Here is a 24,326-nt window from a genome sequence, read left to right as displayed (position 1 = left end):
TATATAGAAATATCAAATTATTATGTAGTACACCTGAAACCAATATAATGCTATATGCCAATTATATCTCAAGAAAAGATAAATGAGTATTAGGAATATAATGCACAACGTGATGACTATAGTTAACACTGCTGCAAGATATATTTAAAAAGTATTAAGAGAATAGATCCTAAGGGTTCTCATCACAATGAAAAAAACCACTTTTTCTCTTTTCTTTTGTATTTATATAGATGAGGGATGTTAACTAAACTTATTAGGGTAATCATTTCACAATATAAAGCATAAAAAATTATGCTTTATGTCTTCAATTTACATAGCACTGTATGTCAATTATATCTCAATTAAACTGAGAAAATAAAAAGAAATCAAGTATTCATTGGATGAATGCATGCAAAAACAACCAATAGAACCAGCAAAAAATTAGCATGTTTCTGATGAACTCTGTTTCCCAGTGTGGATGGTGGAGTATTTTAAATATCATGCATAATGAGGATGCCATAATTTGAGGATTTTCTAATATACCTAATCTTATGAGTCTTCATAAGACTAGAGTATTAGAAATATCCCACTTCAATACTATAATCTTCATTAAAATCTTGGCTATGCAGATATAAAACTATCCAAACAACAGGGGAGTTTATCTTGGAACTAGCAAAATTTTATTTTAGCTGATTTTTTAAAATTCAAATCTCTCTAGAAATAAATTTCTATAAAATTCTCTATAAATATACTTTCCAGAGTTCCTTAAATAAAGGAAATTGAAACCCATTTATCTTCCTTTGATGATTCATTGTCATCACTATAAATATAGTCTAATGTACGGTAGAGGCAGATTAAGAATATAGCAAATACCCCTGCCAGGTACCAGACCTTCCTGGATTCAAAGGGAAGTTCTGGTAAAAGTCCTAACTCTGCATCCTGGTCCTTGAAACTGGCCACTCTACTTACACAACATTTCTTCACCTCAGTATCAACCTCTGTTCTAGCCAGGATCCCCTCACATCCCCCAGAAGGGCAGATTCTTTACTCCTTCCAAAGCTTTGCTTATACTCTCCCTCCATGCACCACACTCCCTAGCAAAACATATTTCCTCTCTTTGCCTATTCAGATCAATCTCTAGCTGTAGGGTCTCACTTGAACATCAACTTTTCAACAAGTGTCTCCCAACAAGTTCTCTTCCCGGAATTCTCCTATTGCAATCTGCCCCACTCATTCAGACAATTTCCCTGTGTATTATCCCTCAGCTAGTTAATGCACGAGTATCTGTCTTAGAGCCTCAGAGAGAGCTTGTACGTGATAGAAATCAAGAACCCATCTTCCCCTCCCCCAATGCCTAACAGAGTGTGATGCCTACAGTCAAATTTTTAGTGCTTAGAGCATGCAATCAATGTAAACTCCCTTTCCTGTAAACAAGCTTCAGCATGAAAGAGGCAAATGTAAAACCTCAACTGCATACAATCCTCTACCTTAGTGAAGAAGTTAAGCCACTCAGATCGAAGTCCAGCTATTTTTTTCCCAACAGGAACATTTGTAATTTCCCCGAAATGACCATTGACTGGTTTTAGACACCAATTTTATAAAATGTTTAACAAAAAGTTAAGGAAACTTGCTCAATAATGTTTTTATGACTTGAGTGATTTTAAATACTTAAAAGTATTGGATTTGGATCCTATTAACACCCCAGGAGGGAGGGGTAAATAGGAAAGCTGTTATCAGTGGGATGCTATGCACTGCTACACTCAGCTTGCCTACGTGTTAGCCCTCAAGGAGGTAATCTTCAACGTTCATGAATTCAGACCTCACCTATTAGGAAGCTGTGATCTTTTGGAAGCACTGAGTTCCAACATGTAAAGCAAATCCAGCAAACAAACAGAGGAAATATTCAAACCATTTTAAAAGGAATCATTTATATACAGTCCAGTTTGTTTTTTCTACTAACACAATCATCTAGCCCAGTAGTTCTCAAACTCCAGCATGCGTTAGAATCACCTGAATCCTACCAGCACTGTTTCTGACTCAGCAGGTCTAAGGTAGGCCCGAGAAAGTCAGCTGCTACAAGTGCCCAGGTGATCTTGATACCACTGATTGGGACCGATGCATTGAAAACCATGACCTACTCAGTATTTTGCCACAACTTGAAGTACTTTAATACACTCTACCATGCAAGCTGAACTTAGTTTTATCTGACTGTATAATATTTTAGAAACTTCCACCTTAGTGAAAAGGTAGCTGTGCAGCGATTTCAAATGGTAGCACTTATCAGTTAATCATATCCTTCAGTACAAAGCACTGTCACTGCAGGTTTCTAGCTGAGCAGAGAAGAAACTGGGCGTTTCTTAAAGGCCTGGGTCAGGACCTCCACCCTGACCTGCACGTTGTATCAGTCTAGAAGCCTGACAACAAATCCTCCTAACTCCATCCCCACCTTCACCAATTTAGGAGTAAGCTTACATCAATAATGTATGATAGAAGAAAAAATATTAAGACCATGGATTTTGGGGTCAGACAAAACTAAGCTCAGGTCCCAGGTGTATGACCTTGGACAAACGACTTGACGTCTCTAAAATGCAGTTACCTTATGAAGTAGACACAGTGGTACGCTGCCAAGATCCCCCGACTGTGAAGGACTTCTAGCCCCAGCCGAGGAGAGCACTACCAGCAGCCTTCATCTCGCTGCTCGCCTGTCCGGACTGCTTTATTGAAGAAGATCACCTGACCCAAGGCCACGCCCCTTCCCGTGACAGCCCACATCAACGACTAATTGATGCAGAAATACGAAAGCCTGGCCATCTTGGCTCAACTAGGGTTAACTCTGAAGGGTTCGCCTCACTTCAGAGTCTCTGAGGAGGTGGTCTTTGGACCTGCATTACAGCTCAGCTTCCACCCCTGCCCAAAACTGTCTGTTGTCTTCCTTCAACAGGTGTGGATGATAAAGACGCTCCCTGATAAACTTTAAGCACACTAAACTCCATCTTAGACTCTGCTTCCCAGGGAATCAAACCTGTGACGCTCATTTAAAAACAAAAGAAAAGGAGGATGAAAACGCTAAGAGGCAGAAATTGTATGCATTTGTTCATTCCAAAGTATTTGTTGGGCCAGAGTCTGTTCTAGATGCCAAGAATACAGCAGTGAACACAGACGGCTAAGTGTAAGGAGAGAGAAAAGCATTGAGACTGAAAGCCATTTCAAGCTATAGTATTGACTACTTGCTATAAAAAGAGAATACTACTTCTTCCTGTCCCCACTCCCCCACCTCCCTAGGACTTTTTTTTTTTAATTGCCTAAGCTTGTCATATTCATGTTTGGTTCAGAAACCATAAAATACTTGATTGTCAGTCTAAGCAGGTCTCAGCCTGTTCGAGGCTGATTCCCACATTGGTTTCCTTCCTTACCTCCGCGCTGCTGTTAACACTGCATTAGGTTGTAGAAAATTGTGAAGCTAAAGCCCTACTCATCTACACACTTCATACAACAATTTCTGTTTCTTTGCTTCTAAAATGTGGTCAAGTCTCTCTAATGCCCCAAGGTCATATGCCTGCCCAGACACACCATTCTGGCGTGTATTTACCAGGGTCTTGTGGCTCTAAGCTCTAATCAGGAGATGGAGAACAGGTTTTGCGGTTTTTTTTTTTAACTAATCCCACAAACCTAAAGTGATTTGCTACAGCCATCCCAGGGCTCACCACATAGAGTAGGATTCAGAGACCCTTCCTCAGAGACTCATTAATATATTAACTCTCATCACTTCCTCTAAACCCTCCCAGCATCAGAAATCCATTTCTACTCTAGGGGGATGGGAATTTAGCTCTTACTTTCCAAGATATTTTATCCTTGTCAACTTAAGTCAACACTCAAAAGCCAAGAAGAAATCTCTTTTTTTCACTCTGGTATTTGTGGAAGCATCCCTTTTCTGAGCTATAAACATCAGATGCCTGATTATTTGAATGTGAAGAAGAGCTAAGGTGGTAATTAAATGCTTCAGGGAGTGGGGAAGATTATTGGTTAATTTTTCTGAATATATTCTTATTCTGAATATCACTTCCCCTGTAGATGGCCTCCTTGAGCCAGCCTCTTGCCTCACCAACAGCGTGTAAACCGAGATGTACCTTGACTCTCTCCGACCGTCTTTTGCACTTTTGCCTTTGCCTGGGTTTCCTGGCTTCCACCCAGCATAATATAATAATGCAATGCACAGCCTCAGCAGTAAGGTAATTCTGTGTATTTACCTTTCTCCACCTCCTTCACCTATCTCCTTTTGTTTCTCCATCTACCTCCACAACTGGCCCTATTTTAAATTGTACTGTATTTTGTCTTTATGGAAACATCATGTTTCCTACTCTGTCTGAAGTGTGTGAATAGAAGGCTTTATATTCTCTTTTAAACTTGAGATCTGTTTATATCTCAAGTGACTTTTCTTTGTAGCTTGGAGGCTTTCAATTAAAAGAAAATGCTGCACAGAGTGGAAGAAAATGTTTAGAAATTATATGTCTGATAAAGGACTTGTACCTTGGATATACAAAGAGCTTTTATAACTCAATAATAAAAAGACAAATAAGCCAATGAAAAATGGGCAAAGGCTCTGAATAGATATGTCTCCAAAGAAGATGTACAAATGGCCAAGAAACATAAAAAGATGTTCAGCATCATTACCTACCAGGAAACTGCAAATCAAAAACTACAGTGATGTACCATTGTATGCTCACAAAAATGGCTATAATCAAAAATGCAACTAACAAGTGTTGGTCAGGATGTGGAGAAATCAGAACCCTCACACACTGCTGAGAGAAATGTAAAACGCTGCAACCACTTTGGAAAACAGTCTGGCAGTTCCTCAAATTGTTAAGCATAGTTACCATATGGCCCAGAAATTCTACTGCTAGTGTATACTCAAGAGAAATGAAAACACATGCAACACAAAAACTTGTACACAGAGTTCAGATGAGCATTATTCATAATAGCCTAAAAGTGGAAACAACACAAATGTCCATCAATGGATGAATGGATAAATGAAATGTAGTATAGCCATACAGTGGAATATTATTAGGCCATGAAAATGAATGAAGAACTGATATATGATACAACATGGATTAACCTTGAAAACATTATGTTATGTGAAAGAAGCCATATACTGTGGTCTTTTGATTTTCATGTGATTTCATTTATATGAAATGTCTAGAATAGAAAAATCAATAGAGACAGCAAATATACTAGTGGTCACTTAGGGCTAATGGGGTTGGGGAAAATGGGGAGTGACTGCTACTGGGGTTTCTTTTGAGGGTGATTAAAATGTTCTAAAACTGTGATGATAGTTGTTCACACCTGAGAATATAAAAACCATTGAGTTGTACACCTTAAATGAACTAGCTGTATGGTACGTGAATTACAGCTCAATAAAGCTACTATACTGACTCTCTATGTACCTCAGCATTCATGTATTCAGTTTATAACAGATTATCTTATTTTGCACATTGATTTAAAATTTCCTTGTATGATGAATATCCCCTCATGTTGCCAAAGCCTACGTAGGACTCAGCAAATTAAGGGAATAATAATAAAAGAACTTCCAACAATGTGTGATCCATATTGATAGAGACGGGAGCCCCTCCTGCTATAAACACACAGAAATTCTGGATAAAATACCACAAAACAAAAATTTTAATACACAGTCAGACTTGTAAGACTGTAAAGGAGAATACCAGTCCCAATATTGAAAAGAAAATGGAAACCCTTGCAATAGTATCAGCAGATGTCAAGTAACCTACAGAGGTGCAGTCCTGCTGAGTTCTTATGTCCTCATGGGGACAAAGATGGGGTTTCTGCCTATGGAATGTGGTGAATTTAGAACTCTATTCCAAGTACCACCAAAAGCCTAAAGAACTGCCTCATTGATTAAAGGGGGATTTAAAGAAAGTTTGCCTCTATCAAAGTTTTGGATGAAAAACAGACACAGTACCTGAAGCATCAAACCTAAGTCCTGTGCCATGCAAGGATATAAGATAAAAATTGAGATTGCGAGCTTAAGAGAGGTTCCCTTGCCTGAGATAATGATGTAAAATTGGTTGAAAGCTATTGAAACAACTAGGGCACAGCAAAAGCTAATTTAAAACTTCTCTGTAGAGACTCTCTCTAACCAGAGCCAGGGACTCTCACTAGAAAAAAATACAATGCCTGCTGAAGATAAACTTCCAGTTAAAATGATCAGCTACATAAGGAAAGAAACCACCATGTGGTAGAGGAAGCAAATGGACAAGTAGAAGAATGAGCATCCGAGAATTTCAGGTAATATAACAATAGGAAAGAGCAATAAACATGATCAAAGTTATTATAGAGAGAAAAGAATGATTAGGAAAAACAATGAAAAAATTAAAAAATTAGGACTAAAAGAATAGGAAAATTTGAAAAAGCACATCCAACTCTAGAAATTAAAGAATAAAGTCACTGAAACGATACAAAATGGACATAGAAAATTCAATGGACATGTTAAGTAGCAGATTCGAAAACAAAAACAGCAGAAAATAAAATAAAAAATATATATATAAAAAGATGAAAACTACGAACCAGATTAGGAGACATGGGGATGAGATAAAAAGTTACAACATTCATCTAATAGGAGTTAAATAGTTATGGAACAGAGAAAATGGGAGAAGGGGAATAGTCAAAGAGATAATGGCTAAGAACTTTCCAGTATTAAATATGTTACCTTTATTTTCAGATCCAGTGTTAATGACTTCAGTGACAAAAGTTCTATATGTTTATTTTCTTACACTTTTATAATAGTAGGTAGGAAGAGTCCTCTATGTGGTAAACAGAGTAGAAATAATTTTATTTAAAAGCTGATAAAATTAATTATATTCAATTTGACATTTATCCCCCAAGAACAGACAATTGTAAAGACACCTGCAGAGTTCAATCAAGTAGAAAAATCCCAAATGCAACCATATTTCACATTACAATGCTCAATCCCCTCAAGTTTTTTCATAATGGGCACACAAATGTAAAAATGAATTTTACAGTGACTAAATTGTACAGTGAATTTTCATGTACTTTGTTGACTCCATATCAACAATCATTATTGGAAAGAACTCAGACTTTTCTATAAGAATCAACACAGAGAGTTACTTCCTCCATCTCAACCCTACCCTTGCCCCACATATCTACATTCATGGACAGACATTCAGTTGTTAACAATAAATGATACTTTCTGGGGTTTTAAAAAATGAAATATAATTATGAAAACCTTCATATTCATAGGTTGAATATTTCCTTCATCCTAATGTGTGTCAATGTTGGAAATCATGTTAAGAAATGAACCCTCTTAAGAGTTGTCTTCATAATTACTCACAATTCTGTAGTCCTTAAAATATATGATCATTATTCTGCATCATAACATTCCATATGCTATCAATACTTTAATCCTCACTTGTAGATAAGAACAGATAGAAGAGTCAAGGCAATTGCCCTAAAGGAACACAACCAAGGCGTGTGATTTCAAGATTTGAAACCTAACTCCTAGGGCAGAATTTCTTGAAGTCAACACTACTGATATCTAGGGCAGGATCACTTTTTGTTGTGGAGAAGAGGGCTCCCTGTGCACCATGGGACGTTTAGCAGCATCTCTAAATTCTATCCACCAGCTGCCAGTAGCACCTTCTTACCACCTGTGACAACCAAGAATGTACCCAGATATTTCTAAATGTCCCTGAGGTGCAAAATTACCCCTTGAGAACTACTGTTCTAGAGAGAATATACCGCATAAGCAACTAAACAGATGAATATACATGCATACTGTTTTACATTCTAAATAAAAATTTTTTTCCCTATGGAGTGTATATGATTGTTCTATAGCTTTCTTTAAAGTTTACATTCTTTCTTTTAGAATAATCCTGCTGATTTCTGATTTTTTAAATATTTCTATGGTACATATTTTTAAAAGGAACTATCTCCACTTCATTACATTGCAAATTATTAATGGTTCTCCTTTACTTAAAACTAGCAAATGACCTTTGTCTCAGATTTTGATTCTCAATCATATTGAAATTTTAAGTAACACTATTTGAGTTAATAAAGTGCTATCTGATCTTTTATGCTCACATTATTTCTGTGAGGTAGGTATGTGTTTAGTGTGAAGTTCCAACATTAGAGGAGATTAAGAATAAATTCAAGGTCATACAACTCTTTAGTAACAAAAAAGATAGGCAACTTATGTGGCTTTTCCTTCCCATTTGCCTTGTTGTGATTCAAAATAATTAAGAACATTAGGTTATTTAATTTACATTATATTAACATTTTACCTCTGTTTGATTTTACCCAAAGATTTAGCTAAGACAAATGATTTTTAATAATTAATATAACATAACTCTGATTTCTTAAGAATTCTATTTGGTAATCTTATGTTTTGTTTTGTTTTAAATTTTTTGGGGGGGTAATTAGGTTACTTTTATTTATTTATTTATCTTAATGGAGGTACTAGGGATTGAACCCAGGAACTTATGAATATTAATGCATGTGCTCTACCACTGAGCTATACCCTCCCCACTTAATCTTAGGTATTTATAAAAGTAAAATATCAATAATTTCTAATGTCACAAAGATATACTTTGTTAAAAGAAAGTGGACAAGAATGGAATTACTATATCTTTCATTAAAAATACGTTGCATAATTCCTTGGCAGTCAGATAAAAGAAAAAATTATTTAAATAACTTGATTTTGATTTCCAAAATTGAAGCATTCTACACACATGTGCGTTTAGAATTATTAAATAAATAACAATAGTTCAAATCACACACATGAAACAAATAAGATTGTATGTCCCTACTCATTAAAAAAATTATAGAAAGGTTTACAAAGTTTGCTGTATGCTTACAAATATATTGATTAAAAATAACAACTATACACATACAAAATATGTGAATATATCATTAAATTTAAATGTCATATAAATCTCCCTGCTTTAGATAAATGCTATTTTCTACTTTTTTTCATTTCTTAATGTTTTCAGTCGGCAACCTCTAAATGTACAGAGCATGCTCACCTAAATATTAGAAAATAAGCAAAAAATTATTTAATTATAAAATATTCAATATACCTAAATATTTCACATGTTATTTTAAAACAGTGTAAAGCTAAAAAAACCCAATATCTAATGTGTGTACTGTAGAAAAAAATAAGTTACTGATGAAAGTCTGTAATCAGAGTCTTAGCTAGAAATTTAGCAAAATAAACAAAATAAACTTTGAGATTGCTACTTGAAATTTTAAAACATAAAAAACATGGCATATATTTAGTAATTCCAGGACACTAAAGAAAAATAATAGTATTTGCCTTTGTAATTTAGCTCTTTAACCAACTGAAATACTAGAATTCAAGATTTCTAGGCATATGTACCTTTAAATTTAACTGACTGCAAGTTAGTTGACATTGGAAAATTTAGCTTAATAGCATTCAGTGGAATCAACCGATTCCATGGAGCTTAACCATTCTAAATTATGTAAATAGTCTTGGGTCACCAAATCTATAAGTACCTACATTGAAAGCACTTCAGTCAGTATAAGGCTCATGGGAGTTTATAGGCTGAGATGTGAACCAGGATCCAGGGTAGCATGATTCACAGTGGGTGTCTCAAGACACATGCAAGCCCAGATATAATTATGTAGGCAGTAGAGTGAACAGGAAATTAGGAAGGCAAGCAAAGGTAAAATGAACAACAAAACCAAAGTTCATGGGTCAGAAACTAGGAATGCAGATAAGAACCAGAGTCTAAGAAAAGCAAAATAAGCAGCCAATGGCCAGGAGCTCTAGATAACAAGCAAAAAAGGCACAAAAATACATGCATAGCACCAAGAAGGCCTTGATCACTGGGCCTAGATTCTGTCCCAAACAGGATGCGTCCTGAGCCAGGATCCATTTCAAGGTTTTTATGTGCCGTGGGCTGATAGGGTTGATGAGAAGCAAAGATCTAGACAACACAGACCTGTCACTTCATTGCTCCCTAAGAATGGAGTATGTGGTAGGAGGGAGAAATGTCCTTTTCAATATTAATTATGATTTTGGTGAACCCCAAAATGTATATGTTAGCACCAAATGCATGGAAATATGTTTAATAATGCCCAAATTTAAGAATATGCTTCTGACCATCAAGTATGTGTATTTACCTTTTAAGCACACATGAAGTCACAACTTTCATAACTTTCACAAGCTTCATTGAAATAAAAGAGAGAGGGAAATGCTGATGTTGAAACTCTTACCTCCAGAGTAGCATCAACTAGTGAGTGTAGTAAGTAAAGTCAGGACTTCGCTTTAACAAATATTTATCCCCCCAAAGATCTCCCCCCAAATGCTCATGATAAACCAAACCAAACCAAACAAAACAGAAAAACCTAAACCTGATCCAATTATGTTAGAAAACACAGAAAACTGGGACACTGTTTAAGATCACTTAGTGTCACAGCTGCTTCACAAACGAGTCCCACTGGTCTTGGCACTTTGATCTGTGCAGTTCAATTCAATATGGTTGAAGGCAGGATTGTCATTTCCGCCATCTTCTATTGGATGAGATTTAGTGTTTAAAACTTGCTTCTTCTAAAAGAAAATGTTAACATGGTGATTAGAAAAAAAAGTGTTAACTCATTCAACTCTAAATAATTGTTACTACTGATTTTCTTTCTCTAAATCAGCTTCGTAATCTACTGAGGCAGAGAAAAACCACAGAAACAGATCATTTAAGAAAGGAAGGCAAATACCTTCCTTATCATCAGAGTTTGAAAGAGAGTCTGAGGACTAACTAGTATTGTATCCTGGTGATAAAGGCACAGTCTTATTAATTTAAGGAAAAAGAAAGCCAGCTCACTTTCTTAAAGATGTCAAAATTGGATGTAAAGTCCTCTTTGGTTAGTAGGAATCTGCGGTCTACGTTCTGTTTTCTTCCTCCTGAAAAACATACATTATTTATGTTGTTAAAAAGATATGTGCATCTCCCCAGCGAAGGTCCATCATACAGGCGTTTAACTTCATTCTATGTACTTACAGAACCACAGAGCAAGAGAGTCTATTAAATAGTGCTAGAGAGTTAGCTCACCATTTCCCTTCCCTCAGTCAGTCTCAGACTCTGCAAGCCTCTCACTGTGATAAATACGAGTCTAATCTTTAAAGATAAATGAGATGCCTCCATATAAATGGAATATAGTAAGCCAACTGCCTCATCTGGTGCCCAACTAGAGGAAGAGTCATCTGGCCCAATACTGGTAGGAAAACTGGTCTACCAATAAAAAATCAAACCATCTGCCTCTGCTTCAGATAGTGAAGCTGCCTTTCCTCAATTTGGTGTCTATGAATATAGATGTGTGTAAGAAATGCAGGAAATTGTGAGTTGTTGAATAAATCATTTAAATGCAAATCACTATAAAGTTAGGTACTTGATCCAAACTCTCTTCCCTAAAGTTCTGCTTTACAAAAATTACTCTTTGGTTTAGTATTTTATTTGTGGATCAAAGAGAATGCTTTGAAAACTGTGTATCTCAATAAGTGGTTCTCCAAATACCTCTATCCAAATCACCGAGGGCACGTACTTAAAACGCAAGTCCTCAATAAGAAAACAAAAACAAAAACAAAAACAAAAAAACTGCAGGTCTCCAACCTGGACTGACCCAGTTAGAACCTCTGTGGGCAAGGCCACTGAATTCTAATTCTTACCAAATTTCTGAGGATCCTTATGTGTTCTAAAGTTTAAGAATCACCACTTTCATACAAATACTAGAGTTTTAATTATGGAAACTGCTAATGTCCTGGAGATGGGTTCAACTTTAAATTAATTCATTCAACACTGCTGACTGCCTACCATGTACTAGAGACTCTACCAGGTGCTAGAGGGACAGAGATGAATAAAACAACCCCTGCACCCATAGCTCATAGCCTACTTAGGAAAATATTTACCCTACTTTACCAACGAAGAGACACGCTCAAAGCGCACAGTACATGGCTAGGGGAAGCTGAAATACCAACCAAGTCTGTTTAGCCTAAATTCTTACATATTCCTAGAATTGTACAGTAGCTTTTAAAATATATTTCCCAAGGAACATCAGGATTTTGTTTCTAGATTTTGTTTTTTTGTTTTTGGTAAGGAGCTCACTGCTACTGTGGAGTGGGAATAAGTCATATAAAATTAATGAAGTGGAAATGTTCTTCATCACTAAATGCCTGTCACGTTCACTTTTTAAAGCAAAAGAAAAGACATAGCTGTATATGGTTATCAGAATCACAGCATTTAAGGGGAAAAACGAGAGTACTCAAAGGGAGTACTTGAACACCCTGTTTTTCTAAAGGAAAAAAAAAAAATGAGTTGAAAAATGACCAAAGGTCAGATAGTAAAAGGAGACTGGTTAGGTGTATTCCAGATCTGAGCAACTGGGTTGCTGATGAAAGAAGTTTAAAATTTGTCTAAAACATACCAAAACCGGCAAGCAAATAAACCTGCTGGGCTGGTGATTTTACTTATGAGAAAAAGCATAGTCGTTTCTGTAAAGAAAGAATAGTTTAAACAGCCGTTTGCAAGATAACAAATCACTACAAACTTTATTATAAATTTCTAATAATCGTAAGTTATAATGCATATAATAATTATAATTATATGTTAATATCATCAATAGCCACACTAATTACTAACATATTAGTTATAAACACAAGTATCATAGAAGTTTGAAAAACAGTGCTATCCAGGTGCCAAAAAACAATGAGAGATGGTGAGATTCTCTAAAGGGGCACAGTGTTGGTAGATTTATAGCACAAAGCCAACAAAGACATACTTAGACAAAGCGTAGGATTTCTGACTAGTTATAACACATTTGATAAAAGAGGACAGTGAAGCTGCGTCCCCCAGTTTGGTTGCTCAGAATGTAAATGTGTGAGGGAACGTAGGAAATTAGGGAGCCCAGCGCTTCTCCCCAACTCCACACTACTGCCCTGGTCCGAGCCACCGTGATGATCGGTCACCTGGGCTACTGCAATAGCCTTCTACCTGCCCTCCTTCCCTTACAGACTATTCTCAAAACTGGATCAGAGTGCTCCCTTGAGAATTATTGGAAAAGTAATTGAAAAAATATTCCTTGTAGTAGACCTAAAAGACACAAAGATAGAAAATAAGAGAAAAAAGATAAGAAAATTAGAGAAACTGTCCAAGATTAAAACGTTTGACTAACAGGAGTTTCCAGAAAGAGGAAACAGAGAATGGCAGGAAATTACAAAATAAATAAAATAGGAAAGTGCCGTAGAACTGAAGGACATGGGTCTTCACAGGGGAACGCTCCTGAGGGCCTAGGGCAAGGCAGTCATTGTGAAATGGGTCACACACAAAGGGCCAGCAGTCAGCAGGGCACTGGTCTCCCCAACAGCAACACGGCAAGGAGAAGAAACGTAAGACATCCTCCGGGAGCAAGAAAGTTATTTTCAACCTAAAATTCTCCACTTGGATTATCAATCAAGCACAAGGGAGAACTAAAGACATTTTTTTTTAAGACATGAAATGTTTCTAAAATCTCCTCTCTTGCTCACCCTTTCTCAAGAATGTGTTATAGGTTGTGTTCCATCCAATTAACGGAGTAAACGAGACCTAGGAGTAATGGGATACAGGCAGCAGGGAATCCAACACAGGAGAGAAACTAAAAGAATTCATGGAATGAGGACCAAAGGAGGTCTCAGGGTAACAGTTCTATGGCAATCCCAGAGAGCAGTGTGTACCATGTGTATTATCAGTTTAATTTTCCTTTACAATTATTTCTTACAGTTTATGGACATTTAAAGAAAAGCTTTCACATTATGCTTAGATATAAAGATCATAATTACTATTCCCTGCACGTGTATACTTCTTTACAGTTTACAAAGAGTCAGTGCAGGACAACGGGAAGATCACGGCACAGGGCTGTTGTAAAGGTATGTATACAATCCCTAGCACTGTAGTAGCTACACGCAACTTTTGCAAGCCTTTTTGTTTTATCTCACAGCAACCTGTGAGACAGGCAGGTCAGTTACACAGTTACCATTGCCCTCATTTCACACCCAGGACAGCTACAGCTCAGAGCAGCTACACAGTAGCTGCACAGACCTACAGCTGTACGTCCACGCAGCTAGGAAACAGCATTCGAACATTCAAACAGAAATAGATCTTTTGTTTTCAAGTCCAAGCCCTAAAATTTCCCATGAGTAAAATGGAACAGATAATTCAACTAATTGTTAGGATTATAGTAAAGTAACAGAAATAGCTATAAAACAGATACAGCAAAAAAAAAAAAAAAACTAATGTAGAGGTAAACACAGCAATACTAATGTTTAGATAGTTACCTGTTGACAAACTGGTAAGTATTCCCACGAATAACGTTACCAAAGTTCCAAGAGTGCTGAAGTACAGGTATGATAAAGAATACCAGTTATCCATTAGTGCGGTCCTAATAGAGAAAGAAAGCATAGCTGTCAGATTTCAGCAGTGCTAATATCAACTAAGAGTATGTGTCCATAAGCCTCATGGCAAAGTCAAAATATAATATTTAATTACATTTTTAATGTCCAAATCTGCTGTCCCAATTTTAACTTACTGGATCAGGAATTAAAGGCATGACTTAACCTTGACCATGTACTATAATACTAAATGTCCATTTTTTTTTTAGCTCTTTGAATTTGCTTTTAATAAATTGATTTACACATTGCTAAATAAAGCAAAAGAATTCTTAAACTATTTTGAATCTACTGAAGTCATATTGAAAGGAAACTATATAGACACATAATATGATTATTTCTTATTCTAATGTATAATATACGGCACCAAGATGTTGACATCTTAATTTTAACATTCATTCATATTCATTTATAAAAATTATTTTTAAAGATATTTTGAATTTTATTATATATATTGTAATAATCCCATGATCTCTTTGAGTTTCTAATTCACTTTCACATTTTTCATGTAGAGTAGAACCTCTTGTTTAGTTTTCATCATTGGGCCTGTATATTATTCCTCCTTTATCGCTCTAGTGCTGGCCTAGGCCTGTAATATAAATGTCTGCAATTATTCAGCTCTGCTTAGTGTCCCAGGCATTGTTCTTGACATTGGAAAATCTGCCATAAAAAAAGGTAGATCAAGATTACACGCTAATAGAGAAATGTGACAAGTAAACAAATTAATAAACGTAATAATTCCCACTGGTGGAAAGTACGTAAGGAAAATGAAATAAGGTAATATGACATTAACAGGGTGGGAAGGAGGAACTACAATGCAAGGAGTGGTTAGGGAGAGCCTTTGTGAAGAAGTGACATTGGAACTGAGATCTGAATAACAGAAGTTTTTGAGAAAGCATCCCAGAGAGAGGTAAACACCAGCAGACTGAAGCACAGTCAAGAAGACACAGAGTGGAGCAAGATGAGAGCTAGAGGCAGAGGTCTTTTTGCAGGACTTGGATGAGTTTGGATCTTACTCTCTGGACAGTGGACACACTGTAGTATTTTAAGTGGAGGAGTGACATGATCTGACCAGCCTCTAAAACAACTGCTCTAGGATTCCACTTTCAGCTTTGATAGCGTAGACCTCCCAACCTGCCAAGAACAATATATAAAAACTGGGAGACTGAAGACACCAGAGAGGTCAAGGCAATTAGCACTTGAGGGGCCACGATCCCAGAAAGAAGGGAAACAGAGGTGAGTTACTGAAATTAAGATAATGTAGCCTATTGGGCCAATGACAGGCAAAATAGAACAGACTAGAGAATCAAAAAACAGACCCACAGAAAAGCAGTCATTTGGCTTATGTCAAAGTTGCCATTGCATTGCAAAATGGGGCAAAAGGAGGATCTTTTCAATAGATGGTGCTTGGATAATAGAATATCCATATGGGAAAAAATGAATCTTGATCACTGATAATAAATTCCAAAATGGATTACATTTCCCAAATGGAAATGGTGAACAAGAAAGCTTGTAAATGAAAAATTAGAGAAATATCTTTATGAACTCCGAGTAAGCAAAGATTTGTTAAATGGGACACACGAAGGACTAACCATATAGGAAAAGACTGATAAGTTGAACTTAATTAAAATTGAGAAAGTCTGACCACTAAAAGTATCACTAAGAAAGTAAAAAGGCAAGTCATGGGGTAGGGGGAAAACACTTTTAAAACTTATCTTATATCTAGAATATATCATGAATTCTTAAAACAAAAACAAAAACAAAAGACAGAGAATCCATTTAAAAATGGACCAGAGACTTAAATAGACAAGTCACAAAAGTAGTTATCCAAATGGCCAATAAACATGAAAAAAAGATATTGAACATCATTAATCACAAGGGGAATGCAAATTAAAAGTACAAAGAGTTATCAATATATACCCATCAAGTGTTAGGAACTTAAAAAATAAAAACCGAACTTGGGTAATTGAAACCCAGTATCTAGGCAACCAAAGGGCATCTTATTTCATCTTTAGCTGTGTGTTCACTCTTTGGAGGCTAGCCACACTGAACTATGCATGATTTCCCACTATGACATGTGACTTCCAGCCTCTATGTCTCTGCATATGTTGCTCTTCATTCTGCAACACACACTCCTCCTTCCTTTGGTTCCCCTGCCCAATCTTGTTCATCTGATAAACTCCAGCTCCTTTAACACTCCTCTAAGAAGCATCTTCCACCCCAGAAGAGTTAGACTCTTCCTCCTCCTGGCTCCCATGATAGCTTATGAAAACCACTTTTCACAGTGTATTGTCTAATTGCTTATACTCCTGTCCAACTTCCCTTTTGGTCATTTTTTTGTGACAAGAATGACTTTCCAACCTTCTCCTCTGGTCAACTTCTGCATTCTTCAAGCATTAATACATCCCTGAAGTCTGTGCTCATCTACACTCCATTCTTTTAGCAAGCATTTTTCAACTTTTCATTAGCTGTTTACCATATGCTAGTTACTATACTTATTATGTGTGAGTTCATTGTTTTGTGTATATTAGCACATTCTCTCAGGTAAATTATAATTGCTTGAAAGGCAGAAACCACAGTGAATGAGAGGGGAAGACTTTCTATGGATATTACATAAATGGTCAGCCCAGTGCTGGGTACACAGTTCATTCTCAGAATGATATGAGTTATTTTATAAACAAGCTGACATATAAAAGTGATTATGATGGTACCAGACACATGGTAAGCCTCAGCTAATTTATTTGTTTCAGGAATCCAAATGACCATTTTGCCTCAGTCTTTTAAATGAAAACAGACATTTACATAATCAGGACAAATGCTAAGCAAAATTGTGTAACAAAAAATCCATCCTGAACACCTTCCCACTTACCTTTCCATTAATCATTTCTCCCTTTCTCACTCCCTAATGACTTCCTGACCCCTTACCTGACATGAGTGCATTCATGCTTGTCCAGACTACCCTCTGTGTTTCCCTGCCCCTCTCTCCACAGCACGCCACCTAGTCCAACCTCCCCCGATATGTGCCTCGGGCTCTGAAACTACCTTTTCCCTCTACTCATGCAGAGTTTACCAGCCTTGAACTCCAACTGACAAGTGTTCTCATGGCTGAATTCCCTCTGGGATATGAATCGCTAATAATGTTGATACATATAGTCACATTCCTTCTCCCAGGAGTGTGTCCATATTAAGAGGGAGACATCATGTTTTGACTCTAAAGGAATGATTCTCCAATGGTTTCATTCTAGGCAAGCTGGAACTGGGACAATACTTTGGGGGAAGTGGCCTCATCTTTGCATTCCTTGAATATATCCATAGGTTTGGGGCTTTAAGGATAGAAATGTATATATCCCCTAAGGATAATCTCACCCTTACATCCACTATACAGTGAAACAATGATCTACCAGCAAGTCTACATCATTTTATTAAATCAGATGACACCAGTATCCAGAGGCTTAAAACTGTACTGCATAACAGAAAAGTCTAACAGGATGATCGTGGCTGCAACTCACTGCCAATGCTCTAAAGATATGGAATCTATAAAACTGAACAAATAGCAATTATCCGACATATTTAGATAAAATGTAGCTTTTAGTCAGGAAAGGCTTCAAAGACTACCTGTGCAATGTTTCTTTTATAATTTTGCTTTACATTTTAAAAGTTTTTCAGTTGACAAAGACAATTTTCCATCCAACTAGAGCTGGTATTTGGTAGCATTTTTTTGGTTACTATTCAAGTCATCTCCGATCTGTAGGTAAGGTAGAAGTTTCTTTTCTTTCTTTTTTCTTTTTTTTTTTTTTTTTTTTTTTTTTTGCTATTTCTGAACAAAATATAATAGTGAGAAAGCCACATGGGCTCTATCCACTTCAGAATTAGGCAAAATCATAGTGTTACAGGCAAGACAAAAAGCAGCTGGGGTTCTCTACCTGTTAAACACATTTTAAATAAATATGACATAAAGCTCAATTCAATACCTTTCAATGTTGTGTACTTGAAAAGCACTGGTAGAAAATGGCATTTCTGTGGTTGTCATCCAATTTGTCCCATTGTATGTGCTATTACAGCCATAGGTTTCAAGCCTTAATGGCATAGTTCTCTCAGGAAGTGGAGGATAAAGTTGAGCTCCAATTCCGACCCACAAAGTAATGGCAAACCCGGCCAGTAGACCAACAAGTGCTCCCTGCAAAACAGGAGTGATTTTAAAAGAACAGTAATACAGTTTGCTTTGTAATGGAAATCAACATTAGGAGGTTAAGCTCACCGTGGCCCAAGCCAAATTTATCAGCTCCCCTCCTAAAACTAATCTCCCTTGCAAGATCTCTGCCTTTTGCCAAGGGCAGCATGGGCCCCTGGTCCCTCAGCCCAGAGCCCTGGGATCTCCATTACCCCATTCCCTTTTTCCTATCTCTGTCTAGCCAATCACCAATTCCTGCCCATTTTTCTTTGCCTCGATCTCATAATTCCATTCCTTCCACTCTGTTTCCATGGCCAGCACTCTGTTTTGGCCTCCTTGTCTCTGTACACCCCAATAACAACAGTTGACTCCAGGTTAACTGTTTCCTCTATTTTTATTTTATCTGTGAAAAAAATGACACCATATGAGCAACAGACTATGAGGAAGAACGCATCCACAGGGTTTATTCCTATACTACAAACATGCATGAGTATAACTGTGCTGCAGGAAAATTAGGGGGGAAATAGCAAGCAGTTTTCGCAAATGACTGCAATGGTACATACAACCAAACCAAGTATTTCGAGAGATAACTGGAGATGTCCTCTCTGAAGACATTTGGTTTTCCAATCTTTGGAAACCCTGGGTTACCTGCTCTTGGCTTTTCACCAGTTTTCAGTCTTTGAATGTTCCATAGTTCCAAATGATGGGGATGAAAGCAAATGTTGAGCTAGGAAGCCCCTACCTCTGTGGTGAAATTTCCCCCCTTACTTTTAAGAACAATGATCAGATAGGGCTGCCTGTGCCTCCAGCTCTACATAGAGAGGACAGGGGAGAATATCTGAAGAGGTGAAATATAAGCAAAATCATAGGGCAGAAAAAAAGAATGGCATGTTGATAGGAGAACAAGAATGCTGCAGACTAGATCAGAGGATTTGTGCTGGGGGCAAGGACTGTGAGCTCTTTCATTAAGCTGTGAACTCTTGGGAGCAGAATAAGGTTTCTTTATTTTTGGTGCCCAGCACTTGCCACAGTGCTGGAACTATAGCAGGTATGCAATAAATGGTTTTGAATAGTGTAAGGTTGGAATAGTGGTGTGGCTAGCTGTTGACAGACCAGACTTGCTTACTCTCAGCACTGTGCATGGCTCGATCAAGGATCCACGAAATTATAAATGCCACGAGAACAGAAATATTCAGTGCTCTCCACTCCCAGGACAGTGCTTTGTCCATGTATATTCAATGAATAAATGAATGAGTGAATGAAAGGAGGGGAAGGAAGGAAAAAGGAGGCAAGGGAGAAACAGAAGCAAAGAAAAGGAAGGGAAGGAAGGAAGAAGAGAGGGAGGAAGGGAGGAAGAGAGGGAAGAAGCTTATTCCAGAGTAACAGTAGACAGATACTCTGCTGGTGAAAAATGTGGATATGATAAAAAGAGGTACTTCCTATGACAGGAATAATAATATCTTACTTCCCCTGAAAAAGGGCATGTTGGACCCAGTCACCTACAGCATTTCTGGAAGCAACTCATGGTGGCAATAAATGTCAAAAACCAAAAGTCTGTCTTTTTTTTTTTTTTTTTTTTTTTTATGTTTCAGGCACTCAACAAACCACTATGCATTTCATAATGCAAAGAGTCTAAGTCAAAGCTTCACCATTCTAAGGTGGACACAAACAACTCTCTTTCATTGTGATTAATTTCTACCAAACTGGCTTTTCAGATGACACTTCATTAAGAATTATTATTAATAATAATAATGATAATAGCCCTCATTAGCATCTGTCTTACTAATTCCTGATGCCTCAGGAGGAACATGTAATTCTAAATGTAAAGTCGTAGTTCTGCAGTTACCCTACATCTATCTGAAACAACCAGACACACGTTACAGCTTTTCCTGAACTTCAGCATGTGGCAGGACTAAACTAGTGGAGTTTTTCCTGGCTTTCAGAGACATAATTTCAACTTCATTTATTCCAAACAAAATTCAATACTTCAGAGCATAGATATGTCAATGTAGAAGAACAGAAACATACCTCTTTCTAGATACAATTTCCAATTACGATCACCCCTGTGGGTCTAGACTCATGCGACTAGAGCTAAGTCTTTAATATCAGAAGTATATGTTATCTGGTCAGCAGCCTATCTTATTGCTTCTCTTTGGTGTACCCTGGCTATTCACAAGTATTCTCAGCTCTACTGCCCTAAAATCTTTCATATCTGAGCCTGTCAGTCTCTTAAGTTCTAGTGATTAATTTTTAAGAAGGGTAAAAAGATAAATGCACAGAAAATGATGTTCCTTTAGTTATATAATATTCATAATATGTATTATTTAATAATATATATCCTTTAGTTATGTTATACAATATTCTATATTTTAGTTATAGAATATAATTATGTTATAATAAGCAATTTACTTATATAATATTTATAATCTATATTTTTTTTCTGGCAGTTTTCATTTAGCTTCACCCATGCAGGGTCCCAGTCCATAGTACATTCACTGTGTATCCCAGCAAAGTCAATATGAGTAATTTAAGTCATCAAGACAAGTCACTAATGCCAGATATCAAAGGAACCATATCTTTACAATTGAGAAAAAATTGTAGAGCTGCTACTATAGTTGGGAAAGTAGGTTCTTCACATATTTATTTTTTATACTTACAATTGAGTTGGCAAAGGGAACCAAAATACCCAAAGCAAACAAGCCCAAAAGTGGTCCACCAATCATGCCAAATATGCTGAGTGCTGCCTACAAAAGTAATAAAAAGCCATCAGTTAGCAAATCTCAAATCCAAAGCTGAAAGTGTTTTAAAGTTATCTCAGCAGGATGAGGATTTAAAGTATTTCGCCTCCTCCTAAAAATCATGGCAGCCTTGTCATTGACAAAGAGGTAATCAGAACTTGGAAGCTTCTGCTTCTCAGTCTCTATCTGTTCATTCAGGTACCCTCAATAGAAGAAGCAAAACATAAAGAAGGTAGGGAGTCATGAGACAGTGGGAGCAACTATATAACTGCATAAGTTGAGACGAACACCACCTCTCCCAACCTTATTCTTGTCAACATTTATAATCAATCACATCACACCCTTGTGCTTTGATAGTCTCAAAATCCTCTGCCAATAAAGACTGTGGATAAGTATTGCTAGTGACTAGAGATGGCAATGAAACCCGATGTTATCCTTGGTTCCCTAAAGATGGGACTAAAATTAAAAATATAATTTTTTAAAAGATGGATCAAATAATGTAGAAAGAGGTTCAAAATCTAATTGGTTAATTACAACCTTTGCTTTGACGTATATAGATGCTAAAATCATGATAGTGAAAAAAATGTGCAACATGAAGAATGGAGACGCAAACGGCTGAAATTTCCAAGAGATGTATGTTCCTAATAATGGCTATTAATGAGGGCTAATTTTTGATAGTGGACAGAACCATTTCTGCTGTGTCCACAGAGTAAAGGGGCCTGATAGCAAAGAATTAATAATTTTTTTTAAAAAATCCAGTCAGGAACAGCTTTAGAGAATATAGGCTGAGGTACTTTTTCAAAAAAAGAAAAAAAAGTCTACCACATAGACTAGGGAAAGGAGTGAGGATATGATGACAGAGACTAGTGTTTGAGGAGGATATGGGCTCAGGGTATGATCCTAAAGAGTCACTTCACAACATCTCTTGAACCAGAGCACAGTAGGAAGGAAGTTAGACTTTACTGCAGAATGTGAAAGAAGTCACTTGGCCCATGTAGCAGGCTATGACAATGTGACCTAGAGCCAGTTTTGGAGATATAAGGGATATACCCCAAAAAAGACCTGTTCCAGGAAAAATAAAGCAAGGAAGAGCTCCATGGCTTGGAGCTATGATGATTCTCCTGGATCATCTCATTGGATATACTCAGGCCAGGGTTGGTTATGACAAAGGGGGGAATCAACTACAATAAGAAATAAAAACAATAATGCAGACAACGGAGGAAAGCACATTAAGAGGAGTTTTGTTGTTTGTGGCTTAGGTGTGCTAGATAATTCGTGCAACCATTAATCCGAGGAAAGCAGTAGTAGTTATATTAATAGTAATATTAGTAATAATAGTATAATTAATACTTACCAATTACTAAACAGGTTTAATGCAACCCTATTAAAATCTAAGTAAGATTTTTTGAGGTATAGAGATTATTTCAAACTTGTGGGAAGGCAAAGGAACTAGAATGGCTAAAACAGTTTTGAAAAATAAGAATACAGTGGAAGGATTCAGTGTACCTGAATTCAAGATTTATTATAAAGCTATAGTAATCAACACTGTGTGACCTTGACAGATGGATAGACACGTAGATCAATGGACTAGAACAGAGAAACCACAAATAGACCCACACAAATATGCCCAAATGATTTTCACACAGGTTCAAAGGCAATGGCAGTTCAGTGGAAGAAAGGCAGCCTCTACAAGTGGTGCTGGAGCAACAGGTATTCACAGGGAAAAGGGGGGAAAAGAACATCAACCTAAGCCTCACACCATTGAGGGGAACTGGGTAAAGGGAATATGGGATCCCTCTGTATTATTTCTTACTATTCCATACAAATCTACAGTTACCCCAAAATATAAAGTTTAATTTAAAATTTTTTAATTTTTATTATTTATTTATTTTTTTTCTTACTGGGGATTGAACTCAGGACCTTATGCATGCTAAGCATGAACTCTACCACTGAGCTATTATCCTCCCCACCATATCCTTTAAAAATTTAAAAAGAATTCAGTCATCTCTGTCCCTTGGTATGTCTATGTGTAGGTATAGAGAGAGAGAAGTCTGGAAGGATGGTCACATTAACATTAGAAAAGAAGAAGGAGAAGGAGAAAAAGAAGAATTATTTAGTGATTATGACTCAAAGCTTCAAGGATTAGCTTTTACCTGCAACAAAGATCCCATTAGTGACGCTAGCGCAGCCATTCCAATACACAGGACTCCAAACAGCACACCTAGATGAATGATGCAAAAGCCATTGTAAAATCCAGACCCAGAGGATTAGAATTCTGAATAGAATAAGCTACCACACCTTTGATTCCAAGTGAGTAATATGACTGTGGTGAAGAATGGCTACATACGTCAACGCCAGCCAAAAAAGGAAAGTGTTTTTCTACAGGATCGGCAGTGTGCGTAAGAGGAAAGAAAACTCTAATATTGGGTCCCAGGATTAACTACATTAAGTTATATAAGTAAAAAATCCCTAGAGTTAACTATAGGGATTTAAAAAGCTAAGAACTATTGTGTTATTAATCTAATCCTCCATAAACATTTGTTTATAAAAGAAGGCTTAGGTCTCTTTTTTCAGTTTGCCTGAAACAGGACACAATTCAGCTCTACTCTGTATAACATGATGAGGGGCAGAAGCATAATAAACATCAGAAATTAGAGTCTTATGACTTTAGGCATTCATTTCTCTTGGGAAGTGGAAATCCACACCACGGAGTGTTTCAGGATCTTTAGCCCTCTCATAATCTCCATCAGCATCCACAAACCTTTCCTGTTAAACCAGCAAAGAAAGGCAGCTTCAAGACAAGTATTATAGTCCCCCTTCCACCAAACTGTTTTGCCAAAACTTCTTTATAGAAATTCTCAAACCCCACTGGTGGTCAGATTATGGGATTTTTTTCTCTTTGGCTTTTGATATTTTCCAGATTTTCTCCAAGTACACATTTTACTTTTAAAATTTTGATAAGAAAATTTACGCCCCT

The 24,326-nt window shown here is 36.9% G+C and overlaps 1 protein-coding gene across 1 annotated transcript in view; it reads right to left on the bottom strand.

Annotated features, from left to right (window-relative positions):
- Positions 1-6,797: 6,797 nt before the first annotated feature.
- SLC5A8 (solute carrier family 5 member 8) overlaps positions 6,798-24,326 on the bottom strand; it is a 50,888-nt gene continuing 33,359 nt past the window's right edge. The window contains exons 10-15 of the mRNA XM_010962818.3: positions 23,503-23,570; positions 21,269-21,355; positions 18,412-18,617; positions 14,330-14,433; positions 10,848-10,927; positions 6,798-10,579 (exon numbers count right to left, since the gene is read on the bottom strand). Of these exons, the coding sequence (XP_010961120.3) occupies positions 10,454-10,579; positions 10,848-10,927; positions 14,330-14,433; positions 18,412-18,617; positions 21,269-21,355; positions 23,503-23,570 (671 nt within the window). The 3' untranslated portion in view covers positions 6,798-10,453. The remainder of the gene's footprint in view (positions 10,580-10,847; positions 10,928-14,329; positions 14,434-18,411; positions 18,618-21,268; positions 21,356-23,502; positions 23,571-24,326) is intronic.

The sequence above is a fragment of the Camelus bactrianus genome, chromosome 12 (genome assembly GCF_048773025.1).
Source record: "Camelus bactrianus isolate YW-2024 breed Bactrian camel chromosome 12, ASM4877302v1, whole genome shotgun sequence".
NCBI classification, from domain to species: Eukaryota; Metazoa; Chordata; class Mammalia; order Artiodactyla; family Camelidae; genus Camelus; species Camelus bactrianus.
The sequence above is the reverse complement of the archived record's forward strand: the minus strand, read 5'-3'. Positions and strand labels throughout refer to the sequence as shown.